At 39.4% G+C, this 19,933-nt stretch overlaps 1 protein-coding gene across 1 annotated transcript in view; it reads right to left on the bottom strand.

Annotated features, from left to right (window-relative positions):
- The window catches only part of grin3a (glutamate receptor, ionotropic, N-methyl-D-aspartate 3A), a 46,993-nt gene that overhangs the window by 16,589 nt on the left and 10,471 nt on the right, over window positions 1-19,933 (bottom strand). The window contains exons 2-5 of the mRNA XM_065965946.1: window positions 18,366-19,111; window positions 5,079-5,748; window positions 3,635-4,018; window positions 2,511-2,656 (exon numbers count right to left, since the gene is read on the bottom strand). Of these exons, the coding sequence (XP_065822018.1) occupies window positions 2,511-2,656; window positions 3,635-4,018; window positions 5,079-5,748; window positions 18,366-19,111 (1,946 nt within the window). The remainder of the gene's footprint in view (window positions 1-2,510; window positions 2,657-3,634; window positions 4,019-5,078; window positions 5,749-18,365; window positions 19,112-19,933) is intronic.

Raw genomic sequence — 19,933 nt, 5'->3', positions numbered from 1 at the left:
AGCGAATGTATTTTTTGTTAACAGTGAGTAAATTACAATTCCTTTTTCAGCTCATAATGCTGAAGTGAGCCAGAGTGAAGCTGAAGTGAGCCAGAGTGAAGCCTCTGTGTACCTTGTACTCTACTGTTGCACTGAGACTCAACAGATGAAACAGGCGTAACTCTGGGATATTATGGACCAAGAAATTCCTTCTTTTTTTTCCTGTGCAGACGGACATGCCACATGGAAAATGACGTCTTGCCTGGAAGTTGTTTAACGCTAACCACTGGCTTCACCAGAATTAATGAAAAATGTGCATCTGCTCCCAGAGGCATATAATATCAATCAGACAATGATGGACAATGAGCTGATTGGTTTTGAGATTTAAACAACTCTTATGTTGTTTGTAACTGTGATGTAGCTTTTCTGCTGAACCAAACAGATGGTGTGATGTTAACCATGCAGGAAGAGAGCTGACGCTATACCATTGTAATTGCTTTGGGCAAGAAAGGAGTTCGACAGGGCGTTGGTATTTGACAACCTGGAATGAGAAATTGTTGGTAGCACATTTGGGCCACTGCATGTTTAGTGTTTAAGACTTGAAACAAACAAAGTCCAATAACTGACAAAGAAACCAATCCAAAAATGCTGCAGGAACACAACGCGACAATGGAAGCTGTTGAGTTGGTTTGCTTTGTGCTTCTGAGTACTTTATAGAGCTTTTCAGAGTGCAATCACAGAAAATTGTAAAATCTCTCAACATTGCTTTGTCCGAAGCTGATTTTTTGCCAGTTGGTCTTACACATCATTTTCCAATACTTTAACTGGTCACATGCTGGTGAAATTACTGCCTGTTTCGGGCAATTTACTCACATCTCTTCTTCCAAGTCTCTTATACAGAGGAGACATATTAACTCACAACACTCTCAGCAAGGTTTTAACAAATCAACTCTGAATGTCTTTACTGACAACTAAAGCCTACCTGAATATAAATTCTTCAAAGCCTTTTTTAAGATAGTCTTTATTTGTCACCCCTTATCAAGGATAGTGTTTGAAACCCCACCACTATCTGCTGAGCACAACCTGGCTGTGCATTATAACGGGATGAATCAGACTGCAGCTTACTGTCCTCACGCTTTCCCACCAATGATATTATGTTTTAAAATGGGATTACTACCATGCCACCTACCAATTCCCCAACCAATATTATTACAGCACAAGGCCCCCTTTTCTGCATTGTCTCCATGCAGTTATGCTGGTAAAAGTAGTGGAATCATGTATTGCCAGCTCAATGGCACTTTAATACAATGCAGTGTAAGACACAGCAGTTCCAATGATGTTGAATCTCTGAGGTTGAACAGGAGAGAGTCTTTGCATCATGATGAAGGATCTGCTAGCAATCAGGTTTGAAATGCCCTTGGGGGAAAAAAAATGTTGTTCTGTGTTATGTGAAACTTATATCAAGGCATATACTAGAGTCTATTATTTTAATAGGCCAGACAAAATAGTACAAGAAATGTGTGATGGCTGATAATGCCAGGGAGCAGGGAGACTGCTGTTAGCTTTTGTTAGTACTAATTGCTGTGGTGAGAATGGGGCTATAGCAATATGGTTAAAACAGAATTGACAAAAATACACCCTAAAAAGTGGGGTTCAAATTTAAGTGATATTCTTTTACAAGTAAAATCCCTGTTGATTCAACATTCTTAATTAAATCAATCATAATAAAAAAAATATTGTCATGATGAAAATATGATCACGAAACAAATTAAAATCCCTTTGAAACAATTGAAGAAACTACTTGGAGTAAAACATAAAACGTCTCTGCTCTGAAACCATGCGATCACTTCAACCGTAAATTACCTTTAACATATTTTTCATTATGTGAGATTAAAGTATCCAGTCACTCATTCCTGGTCGCCTTGGGAAGTTAACCTTGAGCAAAGTTGCAATTCAGCACACTTGTACTTGTATGGCGTTGTAAAGTGTCATGTTCACCAGTTGTAATTTTCTAAAGATTACAATTCCCTTGAACCCTCTAATCATTTCACAAGCACAGTAAAAAAATCTTGTTTCGTCCGTTGAAATTGTGTTCTACCCAGCCTCGGCCTGCATTCCAGCTGCTTTTTTCTCCTATATTCTGCGAGGCTCCGTGGGGATGCCAGTAGAATGTTGAAGCAGCTTAGGCTGACAGCAATGGCAGGGTAAGGAGGAGTGTGAGATGTGAATGCAAACAGGAGAATGACAGCATTTTGTTTTTTTCAAATTCTGTCTTCTTTTGGACGTACACAACAACTTCACTTTTTTTCTAGAGATGATCTATTTTTGTATTGTTTTTTCAACTCTCTTTCGGCTAATGATGACAGCAAGAGATAACTTGTTGAATAGGAAGTAAATATAAGGGGACAGATGACAGTTGTTACAGGCTTAGTGACGACTACAGCGATGAACATACAAAGCAGGCCCTCTCATGCGTGTGTACCTGAATGCATAATGTCAGTGGCAATATGTATAGTATAAAATTGCCTTACTTGAGATTATGTATGCCATCTGGTGTTGCTGGGACATTGTATCTTCTCATGTACTCATGCATCTCAGGGAAACTCTTTTTGAGATAGTCCTCTGCACTGCTTTCTCTCACTGTGGCAAATCGAAATCCCTGAGAGGGATGGTGCAACTGCAAGAAAGAAGAATGAACCCAAATGTTACCTTTAGAATACTTTCAAAGCGCATGAATATTGATTACTATTGATACAAGTCATTTCTGTCTGTTGTTTCTATTCTCTTTTCTTTAGTTGGTGTTTTAAGTCTTTTCTTTTCTTTTTGGAAACATACTTTCATTATGTCTTGCGCCACACTTCTGATTTTGAGAATAGGTGAGTTGACAAACTACATAAATCACCCTGGCTCAATTGCTATGAAAACATTGATCAATTCAGGAATTAACGTGTTTAATTAAAGTTTAAAAGGTTAACAAAATTTGTAGCCTGCAGTTTAAAGTGATAATCATGGACCTCGCAAAAAGATTATCCAAAAAAATGTAAAAAAAAGCACTTGTCTGTCTGTCTGTCTGTCTGTCTGTCTGTCTGACTGTCTGTCTGTCTGTCTGTCTGTCTGTCTGTCTGCCTGTCTGTCTGTATGTTTGACTGTCTGCCTATCTGTCTGTCTGTCTGTCTGTCTGACTGTCTCTCTGTCTGACTGTCTGTCTGTCTGTCTGTTTGACTGTCTTTCTGTCTCTCTGTCTGACTGTCTGTCTGTCTGTCTGACTGTCTCTCTGTCTGTCTCTCTGTCTCTCTGTCTGACTGTCTGTCTGTCTGACTGTCTCTCTGTCTCTGTCTGTCTGACTGTCCGCCTGTCTGTCTGTCTGTCTGTCTGTCTGTCTGTCTGTCTGTATGTTTGACTGTCTGTCTGTCTGTCTGTCTGTCTGTCTGTCTGACTGTCCGCCTGTCTGACTGTCTGTCTGTCTGTCTGTCTGTCTGTCTGACTGTCTGTCTGTCTGTCTGTCTGTTTGAATGAAATGTAGAAATATCTTATTTCATAAAGATGTTTTTAGTAGAAAAGATTATTTAAATGAAGGAGTTCTATGCTGATTTAAAGGTGATTGAGACTATAAGTTTCTTATTTAATCCCTGTTATCAGCATGTCACTTTCATACCTTTGGGTCATGTATCCCCGACAGTTGCTCATAGGTTTTCTCCCCGACCATGACAGCAGCTAGATTTGCAGTATAGGTGGACAGACAGAACAGACAAAAGATGGCCCAGAGATTCATCAGCAAACGGCCTGTCCAGCACTTAGGTGGCTTGATAGCCACTGTTCTCCCAAAAAGAATAGCGTAGCACACATTGAGCGCTGATGAGAAGGAGAACACCCGGTCGCGGTTGCGTCCTCGTGGTGTCATACCAAATGGGCTGTGCCACTCATACAGGGTGAGGAAAACAGCTGTGACGTGGAGGGAGACAAAGATGCCGAGCCACATGGACCAGTGGAGAGGCCACATGAAGGCACCAATGGGGGCTGCTGTATCACGAGTCCGAACCTGGGCAAGAAGGAACACAGGATTGGAAAATAAATAAGGATATGATTTTGGTGACATTATCAGATTTCATAGAGTTGTCATAACCTCTTCCCCTGTTCTACCTGACCAGCCCTTTCTCTATTCACAAACCAATCCTCTGTTCCAACCACCACAATAGCTTCCTGTTTTACCTGAGTTTGTCTATCCTACCCTTTCTTGCCTGTGAGTCTTTTTATCCACAATTTATCAAAATAGTCTGCCGTAATCATCTGTGTGAGTGGAGAAAAAAAGACAATACAGGGGGGGTGTGAAAGGATTTAAAATTCTTATAAACTGACTATTACCTTTTTGTTGTTTATATGCTGCAGTATCAGTGTTGGGTTTAGGTGGTGATTGACAATTCCGTTAATGATCATACATTTATTTCAGTGAGGACATAAATCAGAATCAGGAGTTTAGATAGGATACTAAAATGATGGAAAAGTTATTGCAAAAACACGACACAAATCCAGTAGCCTCGCATTAATTAGACAACATTTGTTTTATGAGCCAACAGTGCACTGGTAGCAAATGCAAATCCAATGGCAGATGTGCACTTAGTATGATATCTTGGAGAGAGATACTTAAAGCAGAATTAGAAAAACAATCAAATAAAACAAACTAATGATATAAGAGTTCATTACTGTAAATAAAAAAGATCATTCTCCCCTATAGTGGCAGTTAAAGAGAGGAGAGTCATTTCCACTATCCTTTGGTTCATCAGTCAGGGAGAATGGATAAAGTAATTGTAGTGAGGCGGTCAACCCACAATCTGTACATTCACCCGTCCAAACCATACAGAGGAACTGCAATATAATGCAATAAGGTAGGGCCTGCAGTAATAAACCTCTGCCATATTGATACTGACCACCAGCATACCAAGAGAAGAGAGTTGAGGTGAGGTCAATGACAGAGAGCAGAAAAAGATGGCCAAAAAAGTTACAGAAGTGAGACATATAACACGTAGGAATAAAAAAGAGAAAAAGCAATATTAAAAGATGGGGGGAAAAAAATCGAAAGTGAGAAAACGAGCGGTACTGACCAGAATTCCAAGGCTGGTGGAGAAAAAGGGTGAGGTGAAGTCAATAACTTGGCTTCTGGCTGAATTAATGCTAAAAGAAGTCACTGCCAGGTGGGCAGCGCCACTGAGCAGATCACCCACCAATCCTGTCCAGCGACCATTCTTGAACCCCCCGTACTTCCCATCACCAACAATGTAAAGGTCAAAAGTGAATCCCATGTCCTCTGCCAGCTTCTCCAGCAGGTCAACGCAGTATCCATAACAGCACTTCTTATGCTCTGTTGGAACAGATACATTGCGCCCTGAAAGGTTCTTGAAAAGTCTGGCCAAAACTGAAGAGTCATTGGTCAGAGGGTCGAGGCACAACTGGCCTGCAGGACACAAGCCATCCCCATCCACCTCACGAGTAAATACAAACGGGTGCTCCACCAGAGTTACCACCCGCATGTGAAGCCGCGTGGATCGACGCCAGTCACCGCCGCCCCCAGAACCATGATGGATTGGCCAGGCTCCCTGGTCCATTAGAACATTCCCCCGTCTCCACCGTCCCAGGCGAGTCCAGGTTGGCTGGCCCAGGGGGTCCAGCTGAAGGGACCAGATGTAGTGATGCGACTCTGACATAACTTTCTGGCTGTTAGTGTTTTTGGATATAAACCCACTCTGGCCCTCGAATGATGTGTTGGACAGAAATCTAAATGAAGGGAAAGTGGGAGACAGGAGGAGGAGGGTGGAGGAAGGAAGATGAGAGGAAAGATGATAAAAGAGGTTTTGGAGAAGGAAGAAAAATGTTTAGTCTTTTCATTATTCAAGTTGACCTGGATACAGACAGCATATTAATTAAGTATTGCAGTAAACATTGCTGCATCCCTGGATCAAAACTACAATAAACTGTTTAGCTGATTAAGGAACTTCTCGTAAACAAAAAAATACATATCTTTAAAAAAAAAAAAATGGTCCCCAATATATTCAGATTTCAAAGTTGAAGCTGTGGTCAGGATTTGGGCATAAATTGTATGTATTTTCAATTGTGGGAGAAATGTAAAAATGCATTTCATTGAGGTTGAGAAATCATTCTGATTGATTTGTAAATAAGCATCAGTTTTCATCAAAAAACTTCTTCTGTAACTTGAACTATTAATTTTCAATTATCAACGGTGGAAGCTCTGCTGGATTTATTTGAAATCATGATTCCCAGATATTAAAAATGAAACATTTATGATACAAAAGTTGTAGTACCTTTAATTAAACCTTTCATTTTTGCAAATTACCAACAATTCCCAGAATGACAAAATGTTTGATGGAATTGTTTACCGATTTTCCAAAATAACATACATTTTGTAGCTGTATGAGTATGATAAATAGTTGAGATGATAAGTGCGATTCTAGCAAATACTTTGACCTCTAAGGCTTTTATCTATATTGACTTGAAGGCTGAGCTTGAAAATTAATTTCTTCAATCAGAAATCAAAATAAGCTAAAAACAAACACTGTGAACAAAAAAACAACAACCAGCTGTCCACCTTGTCGAAACACATGCTTTCCCTCTGCTCCCTGAGGAGGTTTCTGTGCTTTAACACAAGTTCTGGTCAAAGACTCTGGAACACTTCTTAAATTATCCTCTGCAAAAAAATATGTGGTGAATTTATATATATATAGATATATATATATATAGATATATATATATAGATATATATATATATGTATGTACGTATGTATGTGAGTGTTTGAGTGTGTGCATGTGCTTACGGGCATGGATAGGTGATGGTGTGTGTGTGTGTGTGTGTGTGTGTGTGTGTGTGTGTGTGTGTGTGTGTTTTTGTGTGTGTGCGTGTGCGTGTGCGTGTGTGTGTGTGTGTGTGTGTGTGTGTGTGTGTGTGTGTGCGTGTGTGTGGAAGGATAAGGCAAGTGATGGTCCAGTGATCACGCCATCTTTCTCACTGAGCCATGCTACTGGCTGTCTGAGAGTGTCAGATACCAAAGCAGATGTACACACTCACACACAGAAAAACACACACACTTGTCCATTGGAATGGATATGTTTGGACAGAGGAAGGAGTGCTGGCATCCATTCTGTGCGGGCAGACACTAATGTACCACTTCCACATGCCTCCAGGAGGTAATGATGTAAATGATGTGACCTTTTCAGTGAACATCTCTTTCTTGTCACCTTACTTACCAGGACATTTCTCTTTCCACCACCTTGTCTACTTTCCCAAATCTTTAACAGGAGTTAAGTCAACCTGACAGTTCAACTAGTGTGTCTGAAGGTCAGCGTCGTGACTGTTGCTTGTAAATGTTCAGCGACACCGTGTGCATTTTTCCCCTTTGAACACATTGGGAGTAAAATGCTTTTGACGTTCTTGACAGTGCAGACAGAAATTGGGTATTTACGGTGAAAAGTAAAGTTTTAGTAAAAGGTCATATTTTATATTTTGGTTAGTGTTGAGCACAGACAATAATACAAGCTGAGTGTGTTTCATTGTTGGAATCTGAAGTCACAGGTTAACTCTAGTAAAGAATGTCAGCAAAGTGGAGCTTGTCTTTTTTTCCAGGTTTTTCCATCTGTGAACAGTTGTTTCTTGCAAAGTCGCCCAATAAATTGTTCTAGCACAAAACAAAATAAATGCTACAACAAAATCCAAACATATCCTAGTTAAAATGGCAACTGTTGTAACTGGTGAACATCTGGATTATTCTGTGAAACTCTTTCAATAGAACATTTTCTCTGAACTGCATGCAATAAAAAACAGAGAGGTGGGACTTTACTGAGTGTGGAGGAGAACTTGCTTACACTCTCCTTTACATAATCACAACTCCAGGTTTCTCATAAGAACTGGACTGGATCCTGTTCTTAATAAACTATTGAATTCCTCTAATGGCCCAAATTGATAGAACAGACTAACTTACAGAACAGCAATTCTTGTGATGACCTTAATTGTTTTGGAACCCACATTTAGGGCCCTATCTATACACCCAGCTCATACTGTAGCATCTTGGCACAAAAGCTAAGGTAAATGGAAAACGATAAGTGGACTCTTCTAAGTTGACTGCTTTTTTACCCCATTCACACCACATTCACACACTGATGGCAGACTGCTCCCTAAAGTGTCCATCAGTATTAACTAATCCATTCAAAACCACAAGCTGCAGACGACAGCTGGAGCAACTTAGGGGTCAGTGTTTCTTGCTGCAAGGACACATCGACGTGGTTGCAGGAGCTTGGGCCTTCCAGTTGAGAGATTACTCTACTGCTGAGCCACGGCCGCCCCAAGGAGTTTCCAATCTGACGCAGCAACTCATTTTCACACCAATAGCCCGTGTTGTTTAAATAAGATACAGACATGGCAAATGAAATTGAAGCCGTGTTAGCGCCCATGGGAATTTCCGTGTTAATAAGATTTGGTCAGGAACTTTGAGGACGCATAAAGTGGCATCAGAAAATAAATTAGAAGACAATGTGCTTTTGTTTCTCCAGCTTTCTGACATCTTTAAATACCTTTCAGCATGAGGTTAATCTGGTGATTCCAGTAAACAAGGAAATGTTACCGCTAACTCACCTCTCGAGAAACTAGATTCCAGCAGTAGAACCAATTAGATATTTTTGCAGCCTTTCTTTGATGTTAGAGGGAGGGGTGTAAAGGTACACGTACTCGGACCGGACCATTTCGGTAAAGGGCCTTCGGTCCGGTCCGCATGCGGATCGATCCGAGTACGCGCGGAACAAAAACGTTTTAATCTGTGTTCCCACACAGACCACAAAGAGGAAGCACACCTCAGGGTGGAGGAAGGCTGCGGCCGCTGGTATGGGAAACAGCTTTTACTTAATAACTTGTTAAAAAGTTCAAACATAAACTGTGCAACCTGCAGATGATTAGTTCCTCGAGCCCTGTCGGTTTGAACAGTTGCATTTAACCGAGATTCTTTTTAAGGACTTACTCTTAAGTTTCGTTGTCATTTTCAGCAATGATCCCGCTCCAACAGCCCTGCGTCGCAAAAGGGGGAGGGGGAGGCGCGTCTGTGTGGGAGCACAACCTGCAGCATGGTAGAATGAACACCCTCCCTCCCCATTCCCACAATAATGGACAAAGAGACGTTGGCAAGACGAGAGCAGTGTGCCGTCGTTGTTCAGCGGCAGAAAGCAGAAAGGACTCAAGACCGATGCAGGGCTGGATAAAGTGTCTGCGACATGAATGGTAAAAGGTAAATGGACTTGAGCTTGTATAGTGCTTTTCTAGTCTTCTGAAGCGCCTTTACACCGCATTTCACACATTCACGGCAGAGGTTGCTATGTAGTCAGACCATCAGAAGTAACTAATCACATTCATACACATTCATACGCCGCCGACGAAGCAGCAGGAGCAATTTGGGGTTAAGTGTCTTGCCCCGTTGTTTTGAGATTGGACTGCAGTACCCATTTTAAACGTTAGGCGTCAGAGTTACATATTGGTCCTGAAAGCACACAAAATTTCAGCTAAATAGCCTCTCTATGTACTTTGAATGCACATGGGTTCAACATATTTCATACAGTGTTCTGCATGTTCAGTAGCACAATGAAAATAAATGATTTCAGAGCTAGTTAGAGCAACAGTGACAAATGTTTAATTTTTGACAATCTTAGCAACCAAAGCAGTGGCTCTTATCTCTTTGCTGATCATGTACCTAAGTAAGACATATTCTGACACAGAAAAGAAAAAACAAATATTCTGCTGTCTTGTCACTGTCTAACAGTATATCTTATGGCATCAGTTTAGTCAGGCTCATTATCAACTAAAACCCCACAGGAGCTTTATGCACCTGAATGCTGAAGATGTGATGCATTTTGTAGTTCACAGGTTTTCTACCTTGCCCTGAAGATAATAGCAGATATTTTGATGACAGAGTTTACACGAGTTTGCTCTTATCCTGTGAGTTAAACTCAGGGTATAATATCATATACACCGCACATCAATTACCCAGTTATCTTGCAACCTATGAACAACTCTATCCAGTTTGTGTTTAGTAAAAGTCAATACTGCCCCCTCAATATCAAATTCAAAAACGGAGTTGTAATCTGATTGAAAGTATGCTGTATGCTGGATCAAAGACTATCAAACAAGAACTTGACTTCCTCTATATTTGGAACAGAAGATTCTTCCAGACTTTCTTTCAAAATGACTGTGTAACCTTTTGTCCCTTAATACGCTCCATTTGCACCCCATGAATTGGACAACGTATAGCACCTGAAGCTGTGAAGCCTTGATGGACATCTGATGTCTCTTATATAACATTTACTCAAGGACATGCCCCTCCCCACGCTTGTGTTCTTTCCTTATATATGATAAAGGATTAGAATAATGTGGACATGGCAAGAGAAAAGAGGCCAAGTTGGGATGCCGGTGTTGCAAAAAGTGCTTGACATAAGTGGCATTATTGTAAGCATACGCTTTTGACAGCTCTGGTGCCTGTATGACCCCGCTGATCAGGGCCTCATTTCATACTGCATGTCTATTGGTTGGAAGTTGACGTAGCTCGTAGAAGCATTCACTTGTAAGATGATCTCGCAGGATATTTGGTCAATAACCACCGATATTGCCACGACTGATCATCTTACGACTAGGATTGCCTAATTCTTACCGTCTGTATCTGTCATAAGGGGGCTGTTAATTATAAAGCATGTTCTATCTTCAAAGCTCAGCTGGCTGGCCCATCAGGGTATTTGGTTTTGGTGGGCATTCATCACTATACAGTTTATCCAAAGGGGTTATCTCTGGTGGGAAAAAAAGGAAGGCTGTTGAAATTCTTTCTGGCTTTATCTTATCCGTAATTACAGGACTGGTGCCACCTGTAGTTTATCTGAATCGAATCTAATCTCCAGGGTATATTTACAGTATTTACTTGGGAATGTCTTTCTCTGTTTTTATCCCCTCTTTCTTTTCTGTTCCCCTGCTTTGTTATCACTTATTTTGCCACATACCTGGTAACTCTCTTCTCATTTTCAGTCTTAAGGGTAAACTATATCTGTTCCTTTTAAGAGGCTTTCAAACATGTATTCTGTCTTTCTATGAATTCTATTCCTAAGTACAAGAGGGAGTTGGTCATCAGTGACTTTTACCAGATCATACCTGATAGGTGACGAGTGTCAGGTTAGCATGTAGATATCAATTGATGTGGTGCATTGATCTAATTCTCAATTTGTTTTTCCTCACGGTAAATGGTAAATGGACTTGAGTTTGTATCGCGCTTTTCTAGTCTTCTGACGACTCAAAGTGCTTTTACACCGCATGTCACACCTACCCATTAACACCCATTCACACACTGATGGCAGAGGTTGCTGTGTAGTCAGACCATAAGAAGTAACTATTTTTTGAAATTATTTTTACTTTAAATTTATTTAACCAGGAGAACCTCATTGAGATTAAGAATCTCATTTGCAATCGTGTCCTGGCCAAGGGGGGCAGCAGCACAACAAAAAGTTAAAGACATAAAACACAGATGCCTTTCATACCCTGCCGACGAAGCAGCAGGAGCAATTTTGGGGTTAAGTGTCTTTCCCAAGGACTCATCGGACATGTTGCTGAAGGAAGCCTCAACCTTCCAGTTGAGAGACGACGACTCTATCAACTGAGCCACAGCCGCCCCCGATGTCTACACAGCAAATCATCTGTTTAGTGTATTTTTTTCAATAATACGACCTCATAAGTTTTAGTTTAAATGTCATGGCAATTTATATATTTTTTTTACAAATTGGGTTCAAAAATTTGTACATATATCTTTCCATATGTACCAAATGTGTTACATATCAAAACAGGGGAACATATGTGTCAAATTTGGTACATATGGAGAGTTCTTGTGTCAACTACAAAGAAATGGAGAGATATTGAGATTTCTGAGCTGCTGAGAAATATGTTAATTCTTGATAGGAATTTCCCAGGACCTGAAATATTTAATAATTTCTCTATTGGGGTTGGGTAAGTTAGAGTGCTAAGGGTTTTATTTAGTATTGATAAGGTTGTGGAATTTAACAGCATGTACTCCAGAAAGTGGTTGTTCCCAAGCTGAACTTCTGAATAAAAAAAAAAATCAAAGTGAATAATATGGAGGTGTTTAATTACTTTATCTTTTCAAGCTGTGAAAATGTATGATTTTTTTTTTAGTAAAGTGTGGGTAAGGAGCCGAGGATCAAACCCTAGACCATCAGGTTGAGAAATGACGACTCTTCCAACTGAGCCACAGCTCTGATAGTTCTGTCTGGAGTATGTGATACATAATAACTGCTCAGATTCAGTCCAATAATATCTGAAGAGGGCGAGCATTTTTCTGTATATATTATATATATAATTCATATGTATATATAAACCCTCCCTGTAATTTAGGCTTTAGAGTTAAGAGTTTCCAGTCATATTTTGATTAAGCCGAGTCAAGCAAGGCTTTTGGGAGAAATGAGGATCCAGGAGAAAAAAAAGATGACTGGTTGAGAATTTTTGAAGAATTTAAATTTGAACTGTTTCTTAATAGACATTGAAAAATGTAAGGTGGTCAAGCAGTTTAAGTCATGTTGTGTACATACCAGGTGCTCTTGAAGACTAAGGTTAACATGTGAACAGTAATAGAGTAGACTTTGATCATTTAAGTGAGTAGATGGAGGTTTCTGAGTTATTCCTGCAGAAATGGATGAGGGTCCTGAAGCAGTAAAAAAAATAATATTCTGCCATGGGAGAAATATCTGAAAGCCTTTAGAGAGTGTTGTTTTGGCTTACATCATTTCCAAATCTTTGAAAATGATAAATAAAGATGAAGAGAGAGAGAGAGAGAGAGAGAGAGAGAGAGAGAGAGAGCATCCTTACCATGACCATTCTGTGGAGTTAAATTTGGTTAAATCAACCCATTAGTTGTACTTGCCATTGATATAATGTGTATAAGTTCCCTTATCCAAATAATAAATGGTTTTTCTTAACCTAAGATTCCACAGAAACATTTCCAATTCAGCCTGTCAAATATGTTTTCTGCCTCAAGTGATAAAAGTGTTTTTGGTTGTTCTTTCTTTGATGAAACTTGTCTAATATATGAGATATATGCTTGGGTGGCACTTAAAATCGTTCTATCATTATTACTTAGAGACAGCAGGTGGTCATAATCTGGAAAAGTTGAATCTTTGTCTGGTCCCAAAAGTATAGGTTTACCATTGCTGGGTAGTTGGTAGCACTTTGTAAGAGGTTGTGAATCCATGCATTGTTCTTAAGAAATATATAAAGAAAACTGGTTCATGATGGTTTACAATGAACAAGTGAAATTTTGTTTCTGATACTAACAGCACACTTTTTCTGCAGTGTGCTTCAACAGTCAAAAAGTTTGCTTTTGCTTTTAGATTTTTTTTAGATTTAGATAGGACAGCTAAAGAGAGCAGGACATTGCTCGGAGGAGAGAGTGGGGACATAACATGTCGCAAAGGGACAAGGTCAGATTTGAAAACCCCAGCTGCTGCGACCTCTATACACAGGGCACGTGCTCTATCCGCTGAGCTAAACCAGTGCCCAAAATGTTTCTTTTGTTTGATAACTTGGTGTGAGAATCTGTCCTTAGCTAGATTGTGTTGAACCTGGAACTCCTGGAGCTCAATGCGAGAAAGCTTTGCATCCAGAGCAGACATTTTGTGATCGATGGAGAAGAGTGTGTCACAAACCTCACACAGGCTGATGTTTCTCATCATGATGTATACAAATAGGACAGACTTTTTTTAAACCTGGATATGTACGCTTGATTTGTGTTTTTTTTAAATATGTTCTGATACGAGATATTAGGTTGTAATGGACTTGATTGTTGAGAATCTTTTTGAGGTTTCAAAAGGAAAAGTTATATTATTATTGTTGTTGTTGTATTGTTGTTTTTGGAAGTGCATGCGACTTAGTCTGTGATTATAATGAACAATATGGAGACAGACCAAAACAGTCTATTTTACACATCAGGGAAATAAAATAAACTCATCTTGATTACAAGTTGTGGTGGCTATATAGTAAAGGTCCTACATTCATCTCTCAGTTGTGGAGAGACTTCCCTTGCCAAATTCTCCACGTAACTAATGGTTGCTTTTTTATTGTTTTGTTTCACTAAATCTGCCATTTTCAACTAGATTTGTTTTATATATTTTAAATTAACTTGATCTTTCTTGAATCAAAGCCAGGAAAAGCAAATGAAGGGAGATGGAAATTAAGGACACAAGATATTAAGTAATTTGTTATAGCCAGGGGTGACTGATTAACCTCATTTGAATTACAATGTGAATTAATAAAAAAAAAAAAAAAAAAAAAAAAACATCTTTTTTTTTTTTTAACCTAAATCCAAATCGAATCTCTCTGCTTTGATTCGGCCTGCTTGGAGCGTGTGCACTAACCACTAGGCTACTAGCACTTCCCTCAGTTTCAAGCTAAAGATCTGTCACAGCCTCTCTGTTTCTAATCCGTCAAACGTTTTCTGGTTTAATGCAGTCCAGTTCATCCACCAAATACTTGATACCACAGCTTGAACATCAAACCAAAGGCAATACATGCACTCTAAAAACACAAATGGAAAAGACAGAGGGTTTGGCACATGATGGGATTTTGAAAGCTTAAATTAGGGATTATTAATTTTTAACTTAAAGGACTGAGAACACTAAATAAGAATACATTAAAGTTTTTAACACTGCCTTATGTGAACGAGTGATTTCCAAACTATGAAAAGATTCCAATAAAAAGACGAATCAGTGAAAAAAAAGCTTGATTTTCAGGGGTCTATATAAAAAAAAGGAAAAAATAGTGGACCAACAAGTTTGTACCTGATAAAATAAACGTTTGTTATGACACCAACTGACTTGATTTCTTTCAAAATTAGTACTTTTAACAGAAACCTCTAAATGATGAATATCTGGCTTTAGTTGCCATTTAATGTTTGTGTCAGGCTTTGCTGTTTGATTTCCAAAAAAAGGCTACTAATAACAAGAGTGCTTTTATTTACTTTCTTCCACATTTTGAAAGCCTTTTAACAGTTGATTACTTTTAAATGAACACTTAATGAACTAAAACAAGCTCATCATCATCTCTGTTTGAAAAAGAGTAATTCTGTGACACTTTCAATTTATGCAAGTACAATGAGCATTATAAAAGTATCTAGATAAATGAAAGGTTGGATGAAGATATTCATACTGCATGTCAAATAATTTTTGTGATTTTTTTTTGTTCAAGCTCTACCATGCTGCTATTGCAAATTGCAAGTATCAAATGGAGGCTATTAGGCAATGTAGCCTATTATCACTCACTCAAGTCGTGCAGACTGCTGAATACGATCTTTCACCTGAGCACTTCTAAAGTGCCAGTTTGGCAGAACAAGACTCTGGGGCAGGACATAAGCTCTACTGAATAGATGTGACATTACTGCTTCCTTTGCTAGCTGCTGTTTAAAGGATGACACCTGTTATATGTCAGCTCCTTATACTCTTTAATACCTGCCTCTCTTTTCACAGAACCAAGGCCAAACAAACACTAAACAAATAAAATGCTGTTATATAAATTCTTGCTTAAGAGCAGATGTTGAATATATATTATTTTCAAAGTTAAAAACACTATAACCTGGGCCTACCCGTAGTTGTATCCTTCTCTAAAATGTCATGCTTTTCTTCTTGTTTTCTTTTTCACAATTCTTTGCACTGGCATCCCTAATCCTAGCTGAACTCAGACTTCATAAAATTAGCATTATTAAAGAATAATATCAAACTTTAATGTATATAAGTGCTTCTCCTGGGTCCATGCCCAACTACCTTGAAGCAAAATCATACAAAATTGCTTCCCAAATATACATACTCTGACTTTCAGCAAATTTCATGTGCAAATATTAGCTTCTTCCTCTGGAGAACTTGAGTAAGGTCAACTCCAACCTTTCGCCACACATTCAACTCTTTGATATTTTTCACACTCCCTCTGGCCATCCACAGCCCTTGAGCCCTCAGCCGAGTTGTGGAAAAAATTGCGACCTAATGTAACAGTCTGATTATTTAGCATTCTGTCTATAATGTGTGGGCACACATGTCATGTGTTGAGCATGAACAATGGAAAAAGTTTGGAGTCACTTAAAAGAAAAACATGGCTTAAGTAGTGATACAAAGGCAGGAAGACTACAGCTTAATGTTTATCAGCAAATGAAGAGTTGTCATCAAGATGTTTCTTAAGCAATGTAAGAAAGCTTTTACCTGGTTAAGAATCTTGGTTATCACCAAGGAACACTTCAAAAAAGCTTTGAAGCTTTAAGCGTCATGCACATTCAGGTGCTGCTGCGTTGAGTCATACTCTGTGTTGCAGTCGTTACAACCTACAAGTATTAGACAACCCCTCTGCAACTGAATCAGATCAAAGAAAAACTTAAGATTGCTCACACAAAAACATTGTTATACCATGTAGTAGAGATAAATTATCATCACAGCACAAATTTAATTTAAGGCCAATTTTTGTAATGTATAGAGACAAGCAGAAATTGGGAAAAGACTAATAAATCAACATCCATTAACCCCTTTAGCATGAATACATTTCCATAGCTTTGTAAAGACAGAACTACTGAGAAACAACAACCTTTCTTTATATTTGTGAAACAGATGCAAACACCCTTTTTTTCCAGCATCCTCAGCTGGTTATACAGTAATGTATCATATTGCTAACTTATTCCTCTGACCAGGATGTATGGCATTTCCATATCCCAGGAGTGTTACAGCTAGAGTAGACTCAGTATCCAACATGGAAAAACCACCTCTTCAGGTAATGTTCCCACTGCCTTCACAGTTCAACACCGCTCTTAAAAACCTGGTTTAGTTCTGGTGACACCTGATTCTTCTTCTATTAGACAAAAGTAAAAGACTGACTGACTAAAAGCACTCTTCTCATAGCGCTCAATACAAATATTAAAATTGTAAACACAATCAGTGGATAATCTGCTTTAGCCCTCCAAGCTCTCCATGTTCAAATATTTGTCTTTCTTGGCCAGTCATTCTGCTGATTCGGGTATTCTGAGGAGAATCTCAGCGAGAAAGGTCAAACTCAGATTGTAATGCAGCGGTGTGTGATCACACACTCTTCATTACTCATATCTCAGCAAAATAGAGTGGCTCGACTGTAGATTATGATGCTGCTGTTAAATGCCATTCATCACATGTTATCATTTCTCACACTGCTGCAGTTATTGAGTGTGTGCTCTTGAATGTGCTGCGTGCTTATGCATGCATGTGTGTTTCTCTTGCAAAAGAAAACCTGACACTGCAGCTTGTCTTTGAACATCTGCATTAAGTAAGAGAAGTTGTTTCCCCCAGAAGAGAACCATTTTTGAGAAGATGAAGTAGAAACAGAAGGAAGATTGACATATGTAAACAGCACAGGAGAGGAAAGCGGGTGTGGAGTGGGATTTACCATGATGTCTGTTGGCTGGAGATGAAACAGAGTCAATTCCCAAATTATTACAGTGAAATCTTAGGCTTGAAGTATTATACTGGTGTGTAAGTAGATAGCTCACAGCAAATTTACTTGTTGGTTTACTTTAACCACACTCAGCTTCAATGTTGCAAAACTAACGCATCAGATTTGAGTAAATAGCTCTCAAAACCCAGCCTACAGGCAGATGATTACATCACGTATTAAACCACAAATAATTAAAAACAAAGTAAATATTGGACATACATTTGGGAGGTTATCAGAAACAAAGCTCCAAATGTTTCCTAATGTTTCTCCATGTGTGCAAATAGGCACCTGCTGGCTAACAAGTGGCCGACACCATGGTCTTGTAGGTTCAGATTGTCTTGCAAATGGTTATAAAGAATGGATGTCCCTATCATTATTTTTTTGTCCCCAGTCCAATTCATTTAATCTGGAGCATCTTGTGACACTGACATCACAATCAGGTACCTCTTTTTTCAAATCGATAAGCAGCTGACGGTTGCATAATGTATATAATGTATTCTTGACCTTCAAATAGCCCTGGCTTTGCCAATATGGTTTCTATCCTAATTAGATCAGGAAGAGCTTAGTTAAATACCTATTTAACACAGCCTGAAACACAAAAAACTGAATTGTAAAAACACAACAGGATGTTGGGATCACAGCTGTGATCTAAAGTACCATGATTTTTTTAAATGTCGCTTAAAATGTGCAATTTGTTGCGCACTTACATTTTTATGTTATTTTACTGAAAGAATCGTTTTAACTTACAGAAACGTTATCATATTCATCATCATCATCAACATCATCATCATTATCATCAATCACTAGTATGAGAATATATGGGTGAAATGATCACTTAAGTATCCAAATGATTCCCTACCGTGCCAAGTATTCCCCTGAGCTGCCATTGCTTTGTTGTACATCCATACAGTTAGTGGTTCCAGGTATGAGTGCCAGGGCAGGATTCTCCTGGGCTGCACTGCCAACTGCCCGTGCAACCAGCTCCACGGAGTCGTGGACGTAGTGATCCAGAGAAGGGGACCCCATGACCCCATGTGCCAATAGCCCCAGGGGCAATCCCTCTGTTCTCAGCTCGGCCACATTCTGACTGTCCCCCAGAACCCAGTGAAAGTCTGGGAGCATTATCCGAGTAGCCAGAGTCCAAAGGCGACGTACTTCGCGAATCTCGCACCCAAAAGTAACCACTCCAGTTGTTGATGATGGTTCTCTTAGTGCTTCCAGCTGCCGCATGAGAGCCTGCTGCTGGTCTAATTTAGAGGATGAAGTGGCTGAGGAAGCAGAAGATGAGGCAGCAGGAGGCAAATAAGGTAAAGAAGACAAAGATGAGGACGCGTCTATTCCTGAAGTAACACCTGAAGCCACTCCTGTAAGAGATAATGAAGATGAGGAAGAAGTCGAGGCAGAGGCGGTACTTGTCAGATTGACAAGATTGCCCAAGTGGAAGCGTGTGTTGTTCTTGATGAGAAGGAGAAAGTCACTAATGTCCCATTCTTGACAGAGCAGAACACTGATGTCCCACCAGCCATTCATCATCAGCAGGGAATAAAGTAGACGAGATGGTGGGGCCTCTACGGTCTGCATCGCCATTTGGAAATGGAGTGGATTCTGTTAGAAGATCATAAACAGGAAACAGGTGTGATGGGAGATGAATTGGACAAGCGGGAGTTAGACGTTTAAACAAGGAAGATCAATAAGTTGTTTGGATGAAAGAGGGAGATAAAATAAACAGAGAGCAAGATGATTTGGGAAGATAAATAAGATATATTTAAGGAGAAAATAAGGAAGAGTTGAAAAAGATTTGATGGATAGTGGAACAAAATAAAGAGGTATGACGTAAAAGCGTAGGACATGGGATTGGAAAGGTGAAAATGAGTAGAGGGGGTTTGTAAAGCAAACAAGCAGGAGGAATTACAGGGAATGAAAATGTGAGATGACAAGAGTGATAAACAAGAATTGATGGGAGGACAACGGGTTGGCAAGGGTCAATTGTATTTCACAGAGGGCAGAGAGGACAAAACATCAGAGGGTGTTTTTGATTGCGGGGTGGTTGCAACAAAGTGGGAAGGGAGAAATCAGAAATTGGATAGAGGTTAGAGGTTAGAGGTTGGAAAGACGAAAAATGGGACAATGGAGATATTTGTGGGGGAGTCGAGGGGCAACAGGAAAGGGGAAATGGGTTAAAGGAGGATGGAGTAAGAAAATCAAGGAACAGAAGGAAGAAAAGATATAGTAAAGTGGAGAGGAGAAGAAGAGAATGACAGAAAGGTTATAAATCCAACAGTATAATTACTTTCTATCTTGGAATTCTATTTGTTCCTGGAGAACAAACACAGTCTGCTAGATATAATGGATTTTAGCCTCCACTTACTTGAACCCATGAATATCATTATTCACATCATAAGAAAAACGATTTGTATTTCTACTATG

Source organism: Labrus bergylta, chromosome 17 (genome assembly GCF_963930695.1).
Source record: "Labrus bergylta chromosome 17, fLabBer1.1, whole genome shotgun sequence".
Taxonomy (NCBI): Eukaryota; Metazoa; Chordata; class Actinopteri; order Labriformes; family Labridae; genus Labrus; species Labrus bergylta.
The sequence above is the reverse complement of the archived record's forward strand: the minus strand, read 5'-3'. Positions and strand labels throughout refer to the sequence as shown.